The 18,969-nt window shown below is 44.8% G+C and overlaps 1 protein-coding gene across 4 annotated transcripts; it reads right to left on the minus strand.

The window, feature by feature from the left end:
* On the minus strand, window positions 1-17,925 carry SIAH1 (siah E3 ubiquitin protein ligase 1). Of its 4 annotated transcripts, none has more exons than XM_065848521.2 (2): window positions 17,770-17,925; window positions 1-1,384 (listed from the first exon to the last, which is right to left on the minus strand). In XM_065848521.2, the coding sequence occupies exon 2, from the start codon at window positions 1,380-1,382 to the stop codon at window positions 534-536; it is 849 nt and encodes a 282-aa protein (XP_065704593.1). In that variant the 5' UTR covers window positions 1,383-1,384; window positions 17,770-17,925; the 3' UTR covers window positions 1-533. The 4 variants fall into 4 exon arrangements, with proteins under 4 accessions (XP_065704593.1, XP_065704594.1, XP_065704591.1 ...); XM_065848522.2 differs by lacking the exon at window positions 17,770-17,925 and adding an exon at window positions 4,319-4,479; XM_065848519.2 differs by lacking the exon at window positions 17,770-17,925 and adding an exon at window positions 4,269-4,479.
* Between the last annotated feature and the right edge of the window lie 1,044 nt (window positions 17,926-18,969).

The raw sequence follows: 18,969 nt of genomic DNA on the forward strand, positions 1-18,969 counted from the left end.
TTACAGAAAAGAAAGTCATATTTATTTAATGAAAAACTAGAAGTTAATAAAAATTAGCAAATACACAAAAAATATACACAAACAGCAGCAATACTATGTAGTGACTTACAAAGGGGGTGGGAGGAGGGGAAGCAGCGGCCGCACGGACCGCTCAGCATGGCTTGTCAGTCAGGGGGAGGAGAAAACACAAACGAAAACACGAAACAGTATCCTCGTCAACAGTACAATCAATCTACAAACGAGTTTTTAGAATTATTTTACAACATGTCCTGTAGAATCGATTCTTAATACAAAAGATGTCCATTTCGGGTGTATATATATTTTCAGTGGTTTACTGTGGACTTATTTTAAATATATTAGTGTTACTACATGCAACTGCTTCCTGTACTTTACCAGCCTCTCCTTTTATTTACCTTCATTTACGTCTACCCTCCATCTACCCAATAATTTGACAGTCAAAGATGGTTACCCTAGTTCAGCTAAATTAAACTCAACCGTTTTCAACACTGGCCTGAAGGGGTTTGATTGCCGTTTCAACACATGGATATAGTTACGTTGATGCCTAAATTGCCGTTTTCTGCAAAGAGCTGTGCGATGCTGGTGTCAAAGACTAGGCAGTCACTATTCATGATGGCTGTCGCGATTCCCTCGTGAATGGAGCGAGGAGTCGCCTCCCAAGTCAGTCGCCGCCTGTGACCGTTCAGCTCGAGCCGATACGCAAAGTTTTCCGCTTGCTTGCGGGTTCCTATCAGCTGTACGATCGCAAAGAACTGCTGGTGACCATCATACTTCTCCTGTTTCTCCAATACTAACATGAAATGAAAGCCAAAACAAGACTGCATCATAACCCAGTCAACAGCACCAGGGAGGTTAATGTCTGTGGCGAGGAACACGATGTCTTCTCCCTGCAGCGTGGTGATGGACTTGTGCTGATGCATCAGGTGCGGCATCACGGCATCCAGGGAGCCCTGCCATTTACACGAGGCACCGGGGCACGGGCAGGAGTAAGGCCTGAACTCGCACAGCTCCTCGTGGTCTGCTTTTTCCGTGTGCGGCAAAGTTATCTCGCAGCCGGACGAGGCGTATTTACACGGGAATAGTACAGAATTGGCAACTTTCTCCATGGCCAGGTTGCGGATGGAGCCCAGTGGGCCGCGGCAAGTCGGGCAGCACGTAAGTTTGGGGCGACAGTTGCTACAGACGAGGTGGCCGCTCTGACACTGCAGGATGGGCGGCAGCACATAGTCGAAGCACACGGGGCACTCGAAGAGGCTCGCCAGGTCATTGTTGGAGGCGGTGGTGCCGGTGAGCGCGGGCACCCGCTGCGACGGCGTGCACTTGGACGTACCCGTGGGCAGCGCGGTCGCCGTCTGACGGCTCATCTCTGCAACACAGGACACAGGGACAGTGAGGCGCTAAACCAAACGTATGTTCCTCCGCATGCAGTATTTGATTTACAAAGAAGCATCCGAATAAAATAGATACAGGTAGAAGCAAAAAAACACATGTAATTCAAACTGTGGATATATTACATTTGGAACATCAGTTATGCCACATCCAATACAGACACTTGTACAATATGCAAACCGAACAGGTGAAGCGGTTCTGCTAATTGTTCTAAAGGGGAATTCACCTATTGGAAGTTGCAAGTGAGAGAAGATACACTAAAAATGTAACTGAAATCCTTAAAGGTGTTTGTTGCTGTTGTTTTAGGGTTTTTAAATACTGCATTTACGAAATACTCCACCCACATCCCTGGTGTGTAACAACTGGGAGTGCTACGGAACACTTCGAAGGCTGCATTTTAAGTTGCTGTGTACTCAGTGAGGAGAAACTAGCTGTTTTTAATGAAAAACTAAACTTCCAGATGTGACCATCTCAGTAATGATGTTGACTGTATACTGTGGGGGGCTGTCCAACCCCAACCATGCCGTGAATCTGTGATTGTTTCTAAAAACCGACAAACAGCAGCGAGGGAAAACACAGCTGAGAAGATTCCTGCGCTGCTGCTTCTCCCTGGATAGGACAGTGACTCTACATTTTCATTACTCTGTTACTAAGGCCTGTAGTCTGCAAAGCTCATGGTTGCTTCAGCTTCATGAACTAAACCATCTGTGAAGATACCATTAAGAAAAACAAAGCAATTATTTTCCTGAATTTCCCAAATCAGACAAAAACGACCGAATGTGAGAATCTGAACAAGTCAGTCCTCAAACACTCCCAGTAACTCCACAAGATGCTCCTGACGAAGTTTTGCAGCCAGTGGAGTTCGCACTGATGTTCTCTCCTTTCCAATGTCTGCAGACAAAAGGGAACACCTGTACCCAACCGCTTCCTCAACCATTCAACAGATGCTACACTTTTTCCTGCACCCCCTTTGTGCAAAAGAAACTACTGGTACTACCAGAAAAAACAAACACTCCACTTTGAAAAAATAAACCTTATCTCTGCAGTTCAGTACAACGCTATCCAAAATTGGCTTCCGTTACACAGTGAAGTTCTCCAGTGCTCCTCTCCAAGTACACCAGCTCTGTCACGTATGTAAAATGCTCTCAAAATAAACCTCATCTTTAATCTCCTTGCTATTTGACACGCGAATATTCGGCCATAGGCAAGCTTCCCATATTTAGCATCATTTCCCCACAAATTTACTCATCCTTGGTGCCTCAAAGCAGCACGCTGTGCCTGTGCAGGACGTGCACTGCGCAGAGCACGGAGCCAGGGAACGACGGGATTCCAGAATCAAAAATAACTTATCTCTTGACATTAGAAATTAATCACAGACAGGCAATTTCAAATCCTTCTACAGAAGCACCTATCCCCAGCCCAGAGCTGGAAAAACACGAGTGTCTACAATTCAGTATTCAGTCACCGATGTTGTGAGTCTCACATGCCCAACAACAGCATCATCTCATCCCAGACGGACTTCAGGAAAAAAACCCAAAAAACCAAACATACAGTGGTTTTAAGCACTGAGCCTTACTCATACCGTGCAGATATGACAGGAATGTTTGTATCTTTTGGCCTTATTTTCCTACTTTCCAGCCTAGATGAGAAGTTGCAGGCATGTGTGACAAATGAAACACGTGTTCGGGGAAGTGATCCGCAGTGATCCACAGTGATCCACAGCGCCTTGTTGTGAGGAGATCCGAACGATACGACTGCTCTGCCAAGCGAGCACTGCCCTGTGTTTCCCCAGCACCCGGGGGTGGGAGGCTCACCATGACACAATGCAGTTCTACGCTCTAGAACTAATTACACTGAGAATAATTGTACACTGGAGAACGAATTCTGATCCCGCTGTTGGCTTAGAATGAGTTTAGCAATCCTGGGCATATTCATATGTAAATTACTAAAAGTGTTTCCATTCAGATGTTGTAAACACACACATCTCGGACAAGTTTGTGTGTGCTCCATCCTACCTGCCCCCGTCCTGCCGGACCGCAGACAGCGGGAGCAGCTCCCGGCAGCCCCACCAGCTCTGCTCTAATTACCCCTCAGAGCCTTTTAACAGCGAAATTAAGCAACCTACAACCTCTGCAAAAGGTCTTATGCTTCCCACTCCAGCTCTGTGAGCTATGGACAGGAGATCATGGATCCAGGGAACTGGAACCGGGAACCTGCCAACCAAACCATCCCGATCAGTGTGCAAGGAACAAACTGGATAAAGCTATGAACTGTAATCACCAAGCCTAAGCCTGCTCAAAGCCTACGCTTTCATCACTAGTGTTAACATGAAGATGAATAATAAACACGTCATGATGGAAAAGTCGAAGAAGTCCATTTTTAAAAGCTATCTTAAAGAATACAAATCAATCCAAGGTAACAATGTAATACATTGAACCCACCAAACTATCAAAACCAGGCAATTACAAAACAAGTAACAACCACAGAACTAGAAATAAAGTTTAAGGATATTTTCAGTTACAAAAACCTTACTAAATGTAAAAGCTGCTATATGCCATATTTATTATTATGCTATCTTTGTTCACACATACTGAGGATGAGTCTCAAAGTAACACTGACAAATGTACACTAGGTGTCACCTTCAAAAGCATTAGTTCCTACAACACAAATTACTCAATAGATCGTGCAAATCTGAAAAAAACTAACCAAGAGAAGGGAAACATTTCAGATTTGCTTGTTACAGATCAAGAAAAACTCTGTCCTTGACGGCATCAGAACGCACCAACCTGTTGATGAAACCGTTCCCAAGGCCATTCTAAGGAAGGGGCCATGGGGATCCCCCAGCCCGGCTCAGCCCGTACCTGTCCCCAGGCAGGTGTCACCCCCCGGCACGCAGGCCCGCAGTACGCACCGCCAGGCGGACCTGCCCGCCATCGGCAGCCCCATCGGCAGCCCGGGCGCTCATGGCGGGTCCGCTGGAGGAGCCCCCGCGGTCCCCCGCGCTTTGCCGGTACCGCTTGGGGCCCGACCCCCCCATTTACTGCCGCACACAGGCCCCGGCGCCCCAAGATGGTTCCCGAGCTTCCCCCGCCGGGCCGGGCCGCGCTGGCTCCTCCGGCACCGTCCCCCCGCCTCCGCCATTGGTTGCCCCGTTAGTCCCGCCCCCGATGATCCCGCCCCCCGACACAGCCATTGGCTGCCCCGCTGGCCCCGCCCTGCCGCTGCCCGGCTCGCGGGGGCGCGCAGGGGCGGGCGCGGCCACGGGAACCGGACGGGCGGGAGGGGCCGGGCTGGGCCTGCAGCGCCCGCAGCGCCGGGACGGAGCCGGGGAGCTGCCGCCCCCTGGCCCCGGGGAGCTGCCGCCCCCGTGTCCATACGCACAGCTCCCCGTACAGCCCGGGGGACAGCGGCCTGGGATCACACGTGTCACTACTTGTGCTTCTTCACATACTGATCTGATCATCTTCCCTAAGCTGTTATTTTTAAAATCTACAGATTCCATTCAAAACTCTCCTCATACACAAATTCCACTGCTCGTTCCTGTTATTTCAAAGATGCTGCTCGAATTAGCATTTTCCACTGTGGGTCTCTACAGTACCCACCCAACATTAATTTTCTCCATTTATGTAAAAATTATTCAATCACACACAAGCACAATAACCTCAAAGAAAAGGCAAGACCAACAGATTTGTAATAATGTGGCATATTTGCATATCCACATGGGCTATTACAAGAACTAGAACAGTTTAAGGATAAAGGAGTTGGAAACCAAGTCACCCTGCTTGTGTGATGTACACGCTGGGCTCAGCAAGGCTTGGGCATTATGGAATAGAGGTGTAATGATGGTAAGGTCACAGAAGTACACATTGCAGTGGGGGGAACAGAAGAAAATACTGCAATAAATTGTTCCAGTTGCATAAAAAGTAAGGCTACTGTATCTGAGCGAAGAAAATTACCTCTAAAAAGGCTTTCTTATTATTTGAATGAGTTGTGTTAACGGAAGATTGTGGAAGTTTGTATCAGTGAGAATGGGAAGACACAATCAATTCACTGTCTGAAGTGCTCAGCCGAGGCACTTCGCCAAAACCCTCACTCGTATCAAACATAGCACACTTGGGTTTGACATTTTAATTTGCTTTAGAGAGTAACTGAATATTAGTTCTGGGAAAAAAACCACAAAACTTCTGCACAGTCATCTTAATGGCTGGAAGGGGAAAAAATGTCACTATATAATGCTGAAGAGTGATGCAAGGACAGAGAAAATGCCTTATCACAATGTCTGTACGTGATGCAATAACATCTTTTTCAAACACATTGCAGAACTCACTGAAATAAGCAACTTCCATCCAAAATGCACTCTTCACGTATTACAGCCAGCAACAAAGTAATAAAAAATCTTTCAATTTTTTCAACTCTACAATCGTATCCAAAAATGAGACTTTTTAAAAACCAGAGCACTGGAGACTAGAGTATTTTCAAAGCTGGAAATAATACTGACTGGTTGCTATTGTCAAGATGCAATAAAAGCCAAAGAATGTCAAAACTCAAAAGCTAAACGGACTGTTGAAAATACTCATTGAAAGGTGTAAATAAGAACTTTAAAAAAAAATACACAGAAAGATCAACCAATATCATCAGTTATTTGTACGATTAATATTGAGAACTTCTGTAGATTATAAACAGTAAACTGAAAAGTCACCAATATTTCTTTGGCAGCAGAAGGAAGGTTTCATTAATACAGCAGAAGAAAGAAACGTGTATAAATAAAAGCAAGAAAGGGGCATGTACACATATCCAGGTATTCATGAAGTACTGAATATTGTGCACACAAAACCTCAAGTGCTACTGAAACAGAAGTCTCGAGTGACTGTTATGTTGAGAATGAAGGTAATTACAAAGCACACTTTGTTCTGATCAAAAAGTGGCTGCAGTCTATTTTAAGTAGGGAACTTTCTTGCAATTTTTAAAGTAGTATTAGGTTAATTTTATATTAAAAATTCTTAGGATACTGTAGTTTTGCACCACAGACACTCAATTATGAAGCTCTGAACTGCTGAGGGCAACATCTCTAGCACAACGAAGCCAGATTTTAAACTACACATACTTAATATTTCTGAAAATAATTTTCCAGGGAATCTACCTTTCCTCTGTCTCCTCTGGCACTCAGAACTGTTGATGCACAGCAAAGTAGAAAGCAAAAAAGGTCTAAGCAGGTTCCAGCCAAAATACTATATATTGCCCTCACCACCACACTTGAGCAATCAAACACACGCAACATTAAGAGCATTATGCACGAGTGTCCCACAGAATAGCTTGTGAATATATTTTTTAATTAATCTTTTGATTTTCTATTTAAATTGTAAAAGACACATCGGGGCTCAAGGCTTTCCATTCTGAAGTCTATGAATGTGTGTCTCGCAGCTCCCAGGAGAGGTTGGACACAAAGGCCTGGCCGGTGAACACCAACCGCAGTCTGTGCGCACAGCCCCTGCACCCACTGCTCAACTCCCACAACACACTTCACTATGTACATTATTAACCAACTACCTAGCACCTGTTAGCCTCTATACACTCTGGGTTTGATTCTTTAATTATGATTTTTTTCAACACACCATTGTCTTTAATGTCCCTCAACTATACGCTATTTGTTATTTCAGACACCTCGGGGCTTCTCTTCTATGATATAATAACCAAAAGCCAGAGCAATCCAATGTAACAGAATATTATAAAACAAGACCAAAAAATTTTACAAAATTGAGGCAAGTCTCCTGATGATTTCCTTTCCCAAAATGTCATCTGTCCAGTTCATCTCCTTTTCATACCAAATGACCACAATTCCCAGCACCCTGTAGTGACCCGGCCCACCTGAAATTGCAGGCAGTTTTTTTTCTTGCACCTCAAGACATTCCCTACTAACGCCTCCATATCCAATCATCAGGAAAGGAAATCCCACTGGATGTAGATAAGCATGCAGTGAGGCACCAGCCACGAACACGCCACGTTTCTGAGGCTGTCACGCGTTATCTCGGACACCGCACGGTGAGCAGTTGAGTCACTGCTCGTGGGCAGCCCAGAGCTCCTCCAGACTCAGCGCCCGCTCTGTGGCACACACAGATACAGATACCGACGGCACCGCGTCAACACAAACACTGTCCTTACGGCCATCAAACGACGGCGACCTGCTTCTAACCCAACACAAAACCTGAGCCTGGCTGGTGCTGTCTGACTCCCGCCTCATCGCTATCATTAACTATTTCTCCTGTCTACCTATGCTGGAATATTAAATATCGACCCAGAAGGTGTTTTTTTCTAGCTATCACAGATTTTCATTCCAACAACTTTATAATGCAAAATTAAGAAGGAACAGTGTCCTGTAGAAGATATACAACAACATGAAATCATATTAGCAAGCAACTACTACCATGACTATAGCATTAATTTTTAAATGCAACAAAGAATCCATTTTAAAAAGGGAATAACCCGTGCTCTAGCCAACCAGAATTTTCCATATTCTAGATAATCAAAATCCAGGTTAGCATGGAATATCAGAAACTATACTACTATAATACTCCAGTCTTGCAAAGAAAGACAAACTGAGCAACAAAGCTCAGAGAACAAAACAGCTAACTGGTAAACCCCCAAATTTCATTCTAGAACTGAAAACTGGAAATGTCTGATCAATAGCAAAACCTGAGTCTGGACCACTCATTGTGTCGTATATGATCATAGAACATCCCAGCTTTCACGTCTTATAAGTAGCAATAAATAAGAAAGCAGGTTGTTTTGTAAATTCGGCCCATCAACAAATTATAAAGCAAAATAGGATGTTTATCTCCACCAACTTTTGAGCTTGAAAGGCAAGGAAGCAGTGTAGAAAGCAAAAGCTAAGGGAACTATAAAGGAAATTCTTGAAAATTCAAGTTATGCGAAAACCAACATATTGAATGCCAGTGCTAGAAAATTAAAATACAGCAATACATAAAATAAACTGGTATAAGTAACAATAGCAAAAATTATTGATATTGAGTTATCTATTGTAATAAAAGTTAAGCTGCAAACTTGTGAAATGACCTTTTCAATTACAGGTAGTTAAAAATACAGAGAAAAATAATAATTCTCTAAATACAAAAGCAAACCCAAACGCATTAAAAAGATGAGGAGTCAATTCCAAATTGGACATGACCATATTTTTCCTTTTTAAAACAAGCAAATAGCTCATCTCAGTGCCTCTGCTGAGTCCCAGCTCCCGGAGAGGCGCGAAGGCGGTGCCACAGAACCCCACTGCACAGTCCCGCACCTGAGCGGCTTCTGCCACTAAAGTCACCTCTTGCCGTGTGTCCCCAGTGCCGCTTGGACACCTGAACCCCCAGTGTGCACACACATGGAACCTACAGCACCATAACCTATGGTAGGAGCTCCCAGCTGTTCCACGCTCACCCTCTCAGACACCACACTCAAGGCACCTTTCGCCGTAGCTTGAGCACAGTGAGGCTGAGATAAAGCAGAAGTACAAGTTTCAAAACAAAGCCGGCAGAAACCACAGAATCTAACAAAACAAAGAAAAACTTCATATGAAAGTACAGGCAACTCTGTGTAAACAATAACAGGGAACAGTGTTTGTATTTTATTTTTCAGTAATATCTCATTTCCTTTCACCGTGCACAGAGTGCACTGAGCACCATCAGGATGATCTTCTGACAGTAATTTCTATGAACACCGGCAGACATTTACATCTTACCAGACATAGCATGCTGCAATAAAAAGTAAGGCAGGCACACAGGAGGATCATCTACGAACTGAATTAGTAATAGTACTAGGAAAAAAAGCTGGTTATTTTTCATGCTGTAACATACACAACCATTCAGAAGTATCTGAAGCAGGAAGCACTTAATTCTGTTCTACAAGATACCATAGATGGGCTCTGCATACAGCTACGCTCCATTAGCAAAGAAAGCCCTGTGTAAATGTTGACAGCAAATCCTACCGGTTGTACGGATCTGGGGGCTGTGTCTCTGCCCTGGCTCTGCTTTCGCAAGCCCGGTGTTGCTCCTGCATACTGTAACTGCCGTGCGATGTTGCATCACCGTGCGGTGTCTGCGGCAGCGCAGGGTGTGCCGTGAAGCGCCTACCTTGGCTCCAGCGGGCTCCGCTCCAACACCTGCCCTGCCATGCACCCCCACGTTCAAAGGCTTTTCTGCGATAACTCTTCCGATTCTAGTTCCAGACCTGTTTTACACTCAATATTTCTTTCTGTGTAACTAAACAGCACTAGGGAGCAGAGCACCAAAATAACCAGAGCTGATCAAGGAGGACCTGGCCTATAAAAGAGACTCATCACCACACAGAAAGTAGCTCTGTAGGAGGCGGCGGCACAGGATTACATATGCTGACTATTTTTATAAAGATCTCTCCATCTTGTGCATCGCTTGGGTTCGGACGTATTTCCACCTCAAATAATGATTTATTCTTTGCTCGGTGTTCCTGGAAGCAGCGCTGCTGACAGCGCAGCCCTGTGAAGAATGGCAACCTGACCTGCGGAGGGTGAGCGAACACGGAGGGAGGGCCCGGAGAGCTGAGATTCCAGGGTACAGATCCCGAGGTACGTCAGGCACGAAACCTGCACGTCAGCACATTCAGCACCGCACGGCACGGAGCGGTGACACCGCAGGCCTCACTTTGAACTCACCAGGAACTACTCATTTTTCAGAACTTCTCATACTAACCTACACAGAATCTTTATCACGCAATGCAAAGAGAATAAAACACGCAACATTTTAAATTCAGACCATCAACAAATTATAAAGCAAAATAGGATGTTTAAAAATTGACATTCCTACATTTTGGAAGTAAGATTTTCCTTCTATGGATACCTAATTCAAAAGGAAAGCTATGGAAATCTAAGATGGGACACAGGCTTTTGTATTTTGTTGATACGCTCTGGGTAGAAAATAAAGAGCACTGGAATTATTTGCATTGTAATAAATATACAACCTTAGTAAAAGAAGTGCGAAAACACAGGGGCATTTTCACAGTTCTGACAGTTCCAAACTTTTCAGTACTTCATTTCTTTCAATTCTCATCTTCTAATGTCTTTTATTTCTAGCATCCAGGCTTTGAAGTACATGTGCCTCCATTCAAACCCATATGGTTAAATGACTTCATTTTTACCCACTCATCAGTTCTGAATCAACTACTGCTGTAGTTTCTGTAGTATTGTTGCAAAAGCATTCAACTGCCACTATTAAAAAGATATTTTTTTCAAATTGTTATTAGAATGTAACTCAAATTCTCAAACTTGGCTACCGACAAGTCTACCATGGCCACACTCCCGCACAAAGCAACGGCCCTGCTGCTTTCCAGGAAAACATCAGCTTGAAAACGTGACTTTATCTCACAAATAAGAGCACTTTTCCAGCAAGTGTTATCAACCTGAGGCAGAGCACACAAAAAGGGGTTGAACTGCTGACTCCACAGATCACCATGTTACACGAGCAACTGAGCATTCTTTGAAACCTTGGGGAAAAAAAAGAGATTAGTGGTCGGTAACATGGGAGACCTGGGTTTGGCTCCTGCTCGGTCACAAGTCTCTGAGTCACCACAGGCGAGCACTTCCCTGTCTTTTGCAGGTTTTAAAATACCATCGGCAGCTGTGAGTCTCAGCCATTAATGCAAAAGGGAAGGAATTAACTTGATAAGGATTCCAAATTAACTCTGTGGACCCTATTCAAATTTACTTCAGGTTCATAATAACTAAATATCATTACCCACTAAAAGACACTCTATTAAATTATTTAACATCTTGGTTTTTACAGTCAGCAATAGTCTTCAATCCCTGTTTACTCCCCAGCCCCTGCTCACATAGGGTAATTGCCCTCTGTTCATTCCAGTGGATATCAAAGACACAAATTAGGCAACACCCTTCTCACTAATTCTGTTGTATCTAATCTGAAGGTCTCCTTCTGAGACAACAACTCCACACTGACATTTTATGGAAAGCAAATACAGGAACGTTTCTTTAGAGGGATCCTTGTATTGCCAAAAAAATTCCCTCAGCTTTCTCTGTGCAGATTCCACTCCTCAGCTTTTGAAACAAGTGATTAAAATTCGGCAGAAAAAGAGCTCCTGGGCAAGAGAATTATGTGTTCTTTTACTGCCATTAAATTCTGATCAGGTATGTCTCAAATGCTAAGTAAAACACACTCACGATGTCACTTATTTGTGTTGCTTGGGAAATGCTTCATGGCATACAAAATTAACACTCAACCATTGTCACTCTGAAGTCAGGTCTGAGTCTGCATCAGAAAACAGAACACAATATATTAGAAATGGTTTAGAAATGAGAGGAGAAGATGTATCTATCTGCTACTTCACGCTTTCTTGATCAGCACTTTCTAAATTCAATACCTATCACTACGTCCTTCTCTGCAAAATACTGTCCTATCTTCTGTTATGTGCTTCAATCAAAACTTGAGTCTATGTTGTGGTGCTGAATCTTGAACATCAAATCCTAACAATGACCAGCTGTCTAGAGCAACACTGTAAACCTCCAGTACTTTTTAGCCTTTCTCTTTTACAGGAATGTTATAAAAATATATTAGGTTGGAAGATCCAGCATTCAAAAATTAGGAAATAAAAAATTTCAAGTTTCACAGGCAACCCTAAGTCTACTTTTCATATGCATATCAAGGAACGGCCTCCATGAAATGATCTTTTTCCCCACACTCACCTCCTTTAGTAGTTGAGCACCTGTACATCCACGGAAGAATTACGATTGCACAAGGAACAACTTTTCCTTAAATGGAACACCTGATTTTAAAGTAAAGCTCTTTAGGGTAGCAGCTGGTTTTAATTCACGTAAAAGTGCTCTTAAAATTCCTACTTTACAGGTGCTGTTTTAGAAGAACGTCCATCTCAACTTCTGTTACAGAATGCATAGTTTTCATTTGTAAAATCTCCTTTCTAATGACTACACTTGACCTAGCAAAAAGCCAGACTAAAATCTAATAGTACACCATCAACATCTGCCAGCCAATTTATTCCCTAGCCACACCTGTGCAACCAGTCTTCAAATTACATCCCTAATGGACTTGCGTAATCACACAGATATCAGCCACGGAGAGATGAACCCCACACAAATTAACTCGCAACTGCCTCGACACCTCCATGCACAAAAAAGGGGGAAAAAAATCCCTGTGAATGAGTCATTTTGTGACTCTAATGCTTTTATGTACATATTACACATATATAGTTTAAAATAAAGTCATTTGGAAATCAAAATATTAGTTGAGCAGAGCATTTTGACAGCTTTCACAAGAAGACAAAGGCACAGCCACATAAGAAGGAAAGACACAAGACTTATGGCTCATATATAGGCAAAAGTGAACAAGTTGACCTGAATTTAAAAACTAGTCCAAGTTAAACATGAGAAGCTCGTCTTGTACAGCTTAAAGTAGGTTACACATGTGTCAACACACAAACACACATCGAAATACGTTTCAAATGTGATTAATATTAGGTTAACTTAATAAGATTAATATATCTGATCATAAGACTGTAGTAAATTCTGAGTCCTATCAAAAAATTTTCAGGAGATATGAAATTTAAAAAAAAAAGAAAAATCACGGAGTCCATGTTCACAGATCTGAGGACAGGATTCAGGTTTTGGTGCTAAGCTGATACAGAGAGTTAGTCACTAGTTTTCAAAGAGAAGTAGCAACATTGCATGTTTTAAGGTTCTTAACTATTTTAACAGCACTTTTAAAAACTGCCTAGTTACAGGATTTTTAATGAGCTTTCAGATCCCATTGCAAACAGCTGAAGAAAATGGTCCATGTGTAGCACAAAGCACGGCCTAGCAAACAGAGGCTCCAGGACTGCAGTCACACACACGGTGTCCGTGCAGTCCCACCATTTCTACAGCTACCAACAGCAACCTGCCACCAAACCCACGAGTTCTCCTTCCCTCTGAGGTCACGGACTCAGCCAGATCAGCCTCGCACAACTATTACACACGAGTGCCCGCAGCAAAAGGCACCAAACGCAGTGGGCACCGGAGGACGAGCCCGTTCTGCCCTAGCAGTGACAGCGGTGACATCTGCAGCGAGATGCTCTGGAAACTGGGCACTAGTTACCCAGGTGGTGAGTTTTCAACTAAACTCGGAGTTAAAACTGACCCGTTTCATTCCACGGTGGTGACAGCAACACTGCGAGTTATCACTGGCAGCCTGAGCAGAAACTCTTTACCTGCTGCAGAACTACAGCTCCTGCAGTGCTACAGCTTCTGCTGCTCTTTCCCAAAACCAATGTGTTAACAGCAACTAACCACATATTTTAGAACTAACGCAGGCTTTTAGAAAAATCATAGGAAAAATGTAACTTTGAAAACCCACTTCAAACTAGTAGCTACACCACGTTTCAGCATAAAGCAACGTGTACTAAGACTTATAAAACACAACTTAGAAACCTCATAGTTGAGTTGTCATCTCCTTGCAAGGAACAAAAAACACGGAACCCTCACTCAGGAAAGATCTGTAGTAGAGAATAAACAGAAACCACAAAGATAAGCCTTTTAACACACCTACATTTTTAAGCTCTAGCAATATTTACCTAAAGGAATTTATTTCCAAGCTTCCCCTCCTCTAATTTAACACTAAATTGTTTTAAAATGCTCCTACTCCAGCTAAAGCCTTTTCCGCCTTTTGACAACCTGTACATTAGCAAAATTTAACATACAATTTTCCTTCGTATACAGTTTTCACTTGACATATTTCATCCAAACACATATTTGAAAAGAACTCTTTAAAAGCGTGGCATTCTAAATTCTCCTCCTTGACAGCGTGCAAAGAAACAAACACTGAGAAGCCACCATGGTCTTTCCCAAAGACTAAATGAATTTTTGCTCCATTTAGCACTACATGCAAGAACTGCAGGGAATAACTTTAAAATATTAACTTAAAGACACCATGCCACACAAACCAAAGTTCAAAGAACTGCTGTTTCACTTTACAGGAGCTGATGAGTAATTCTTTAGGTAGCAGAAGTTATCACTACACTCTCCTTATTTTAATTCATGTTTCAGCAATGTCATCAACTGTTATGAGAAAAGATACAAACCTGTTTCTAGATAAGGCAAGCAAAAAAGGAAATGGTCAACAACAATGGCCTGTAGATGAATTTGCTGCTCTTTTAAAACTGATTTCGCTGTACTAATATATCCACAGTAAGCTTTAAAAATGCATTTCCACATGCAAAAGGACAAATACCATTTAAACAATATTTTCCTTCCCCACTGAAAACACTGCCAACCTCAGGTTCCGTATGCAGTTTCTGCACGGAAAAACAAGCCAAAATCAGAAGTGCACCATTTGGTTAACTATCATTATCTAGCACTTTATCTGATTAAAGTACTGCGGAATTAGTAACCAAATCTCTCATTACCCCTGTGACAACACAGAGAATCACCCTTTTATAGATTGACTCAAACAGGCGATATTGAAAAATATATTTAAAACTATATTTAAAATAGTTGTCCTGGACATTACAGAAACTTAGTATGCAGTCTGGATTAGAACTATAAAGCATATACATATATGAAGTGTGGTATAAAACAGAAGAGTACAAATGGGGCGTTAATCTTTACCTACTAAACAGCTAAACACACTATGGCATGGTATAAAACAACCCCAAGCCAATGACTCGGGAAGATTTTTGTTGCATACAGTTAAGCACTAACAGGAAAACCTGAGGGAAACCTGGAGTGACATCTCACAGTAACACCACCATATTTACACATATTTCTCCACTTCTAGCTCACAATGTGATACTGTACACAGAAAACATTACACCTAAATTGCATTTTACCGTGACATGGTACACTTTAGACAAGAACAGTACATACACTTTGAAAAAGGGTAAACTGCCTACAACAAATTATCTTATTAATGAAACAAAACATCTTATTAAGATGTTTCTGCCTGTGGTGTTATTTCTGTTAGGGTCAAAATGGTTTTACGTTTGACTATTTTATTCACAACTAGTTTTCACTTAATGCTGATTTTCATTCAAAAGCCAAAGCAAAGGAAAACAAAGTTAAAACAAACTCCTGCATTTATGATATTTGAGATGTTTTAGACTGTAAACTTCAGAGAAGGGATCCTAAGGTTTGGGCCCTCTGAGATGGCTCAGATGAGCCAGACTTGCCAGTGTGTCACTGCAGCAGGTGGTACTTGTCAGCATCGCTGAGGGTTCAGGTAACTACAGTCAGCAGCTGCAGACACAGTTTTCACTCAGGCTTTCTGCAGACTATGTGCATACATCAGAACTGAGTTCCTTATGTGTGTGTGGAATTTCAGACACCACGGATTCACCTTGACTATTCTGGTTCAGCTCAGCTCCTCAAAACGCAGCAACCATTAAAGCAAGACACGCTGACGATCTGTTTGGCAAAACTCAGTCCAGCTTTTAAAACTGACAGTTACAAGACTTCAAACACTTTTACAAGCAGAAAAATAAAGCAAAGGTATTCTAACTTATCAGAACATCATGCTTCTCGTAAGAGTTGCACGTGGTTTTTTCCATAATGTTTCACGTGAAGATAAGCGTTCATAAAACTGTTTTCAGACCTAAAAGAGCTGCTTCTTGCGCGCACATGCCCAGGCTCGCCCCTCCTCCCCATTGGAGGCAGGTGTCTTTGGACATTTGAGCAGTATCTCTTTCTCAATTCACACCAAGCAGACAGCAGCAACTACACTCAAACCTAAGTATGGAAAGTACTTGTGTTATTTAAAATACTTGCTTTCCTTACCTCACACCTACTTAGCCAGAGCCACTGAATTTCTGAGCTAACTCCTCCAGTACAGTCTAATTAGACTATCGCATTAAAACTTTACCAACAGAAATGATGAGTTAATGGACAAGATACTTGGTCATAACATGCACTTTCAAGACATAAATGCTCACCATTTCATCTGTTTCAGAATTCTTGGGTAGCAACAGATTTCTAACACTACACCACTGATGGATGACTCTTATCCTTGTGCCTTCCTGCATAATTTTTCACTTCTGTGAAAAGTGCTAAAGCTATTTATTAGTTTCCATTGAAGTTAATGCAGTTATCATTTCTAGCGCTCAATTTTCACACCAACGTCACACTGTAAAACAAACAGAAGTAGAACTAATCAATTTATTCTTCAGATGTACTCCCCAAAGTTATTTTCTGCAACAGATGACTAGCCCAGAGATCCAAGTTTTATCCTAAAAGCCTCTGTACTAGTCTACCTGTATTCTAACACCTCAAAGCTTCTTGAAGAGCAGCTTGGATAACTCAGGTTGAGCAGAGTCCTTTCTGTTTTGCTTGCCCTCTGGAATGCACCGTGCTCGCCTCCAAGTTCAGAAGGGAGATAAGCAGACGACTGAAACTATGTCCCACGTGTGGAATATCCCTCGTCCTTCAGGACCTGCTCCAATTAGCTACGAGCTTCCTAACATCCACTTATCTACCACGTTCAGAAAATTAAGTCACTTTATCTACTTATTTAGTATATATGAACTGCTTATTACAGGGAAAAGGTAGTTACTCAGCCAGACTGGTTGACAAAGAGACTGAGGAGAAAATATTGGAGAAATATTGTACGTTTGTGGTTACAAATAAAATGCGAGCTTACAATAAAAGCACCGTCAGTTCACCACCGGAAAATAAACTTGGTTCTCCTGATAAACACTTAGGAGGCTTTGCCTTTCACTACAAAACGCTATTGTTTAAGCCCGTGGAGACGGGGAAGGCACGAAGGTCTCCGGGCTTTTAATTCTGCAGGGAACCCGCAGGATGAGCGAGAATCCCCCCGCTCTTTGCTCTGACCGGATTAGAGCCGGCAGGCAGCGGCCTTCCCAGGGCATGTCACACACGGCCGACCCATTTACAACCTGTTTCCCGGGGCCGGGCCCGCTGCTGCAGCCGCCCCTCCCGCCGACCTTCTCCGGGCCCCGCTCCGCAGCACAAAGCGCCCGGCGCGGCCCAGCCCGAGCCCCACAAAGGGGCAGCCCCGCGGCGGGGCCTCCGCAGCAGCCGGGCCGGGCCGGGCCGCGCCTCAGCCCGCCGCACAATAGCCCGGCCGCCGCGCTCGGGGCCGCCGCGGGGCCGCTTCCCTCCGCCCCTTGGGACGCGCAGGCCCGGCCGGGGAGACGCAGGCCCCGCCGCGCCTCGCTCCTCAGGCCCGGCAGCGGCGCGGGGCCCGGGCGCCGGCAGGAAACAGGGCTAGGCCGCGCCGGGGCCTTGTCCCCGCTCTCCTCCGCGGCCCCGCGCCGGAGCCGGGCGGGGAGCCGGCCCGTCGGCGGCCGCTCGGCCTCCCCCCGCGACGCGCTTACCTGCGGGCGCTGTGCCGGGCGGGACCCCGCTGAGGCGGCCTGGCTGCCCCGATCGCGCTGCGGCCCGACTGGCTGCGCCGCTCCCGCCGACACGCTCGGAGCCCGGCCCGGCCGCGCGCCGCCCGCCCGCCTCGCGCCGCCGCCGAGACGCCGCCGCGGGGCCGCGCCCGAGCAGCCCTGCCCGCCGCGCGCGCTCCCGACGCGCGCGGCCGACAGCGCCCCCGCGCACGCGCACCCGGGCGGCGGCGAGCGGGCCGGGCTGCCCCGCTGGGGAACAAAGGGCGCGGGGGCCCCGCGGAACCCGGCGCGCTCCGCACCCCCGCGATCCCGAACGGGCCGGGGCGGGCCGCGGAGCCCCCGGCGGCACCGACAGGCAGCGAGGCAGCGATCCCGCGATCCCGCGGCACAGGCCGCAGCGCCGGGCCCTGCTGCGAGGGCTGCTCGTCTACACACCGAAAGCGCCCCCGAAGTGGCCGTGCAGGGGCGTTCTGGTGACTTTAGGGACTGCACGGGAGGTTCCATTTAAATTTGAGAAGAAACTTGTTGGGGGTGAGGGTGTCAGAGCCTGGCCCAGGCTGCCCAGGGAGGTTGTGGAGTCTCCTTCTGTGCAGACATTCAAACCCGCCTGGACCCCTTCCTGTGGAACCTCAGCTGGGTGTTCCTGCTCCATGGGGGGATTGCACTGGATGAGCTTTCCAGGGCCCTTCCAACCCCTGACATTCTGGGATTCTGGGGTTCTGTGCTGCCCACAACCCAGGCCCAACACCCACCCATCACTTCCAGCACACAAAGTCTATGAACACTGTCCTTAGTGTGTTTGTCGGAGCAGGACCCCGTTCGTCTACCAGAGCAATTCAGAGGCTTCCCAGAGGACAGCCACTGTTGAGTTTGTTTTCAGTAAAATATTTTTAAAATATGTATTTGCTCTCTTATTTTGATTTTTGAATGACTGAAGCATTTTCTTGGCTAGTTTAATTGGTTATCCAGATGGTTCTCAATATCCTCCTTCCTTTTGATGACCAGAAAGCACTTCATTTTGTAGAGCGTTTTATGTTGAATCTGCCAAGGCTGCTCTTATTCAGAGATTTTTGGGGCTTAATTTTAAGGCAGTTCCTCAAAAATACAGCACTGTACAATACATACCCAACCCACTAGTTAAGAATCATCCCAGGTATAGATAATATCAATTATTTATTGTCA

Source organism: Patagioenas fasciata, chromosome 13, assembly GCF_037038585.1.
Source record: "Patagioenas fasciata isolate bPatFas1 chromosome 13, bPatFas1.hap1, whole genome shotgun sequence".
Lineage (NCBI taxonomy): Eukaryota > Metazoa > Chordata > Aves > Columbiformes > Columbidae > Patagioenas > Patagioenas fasciata.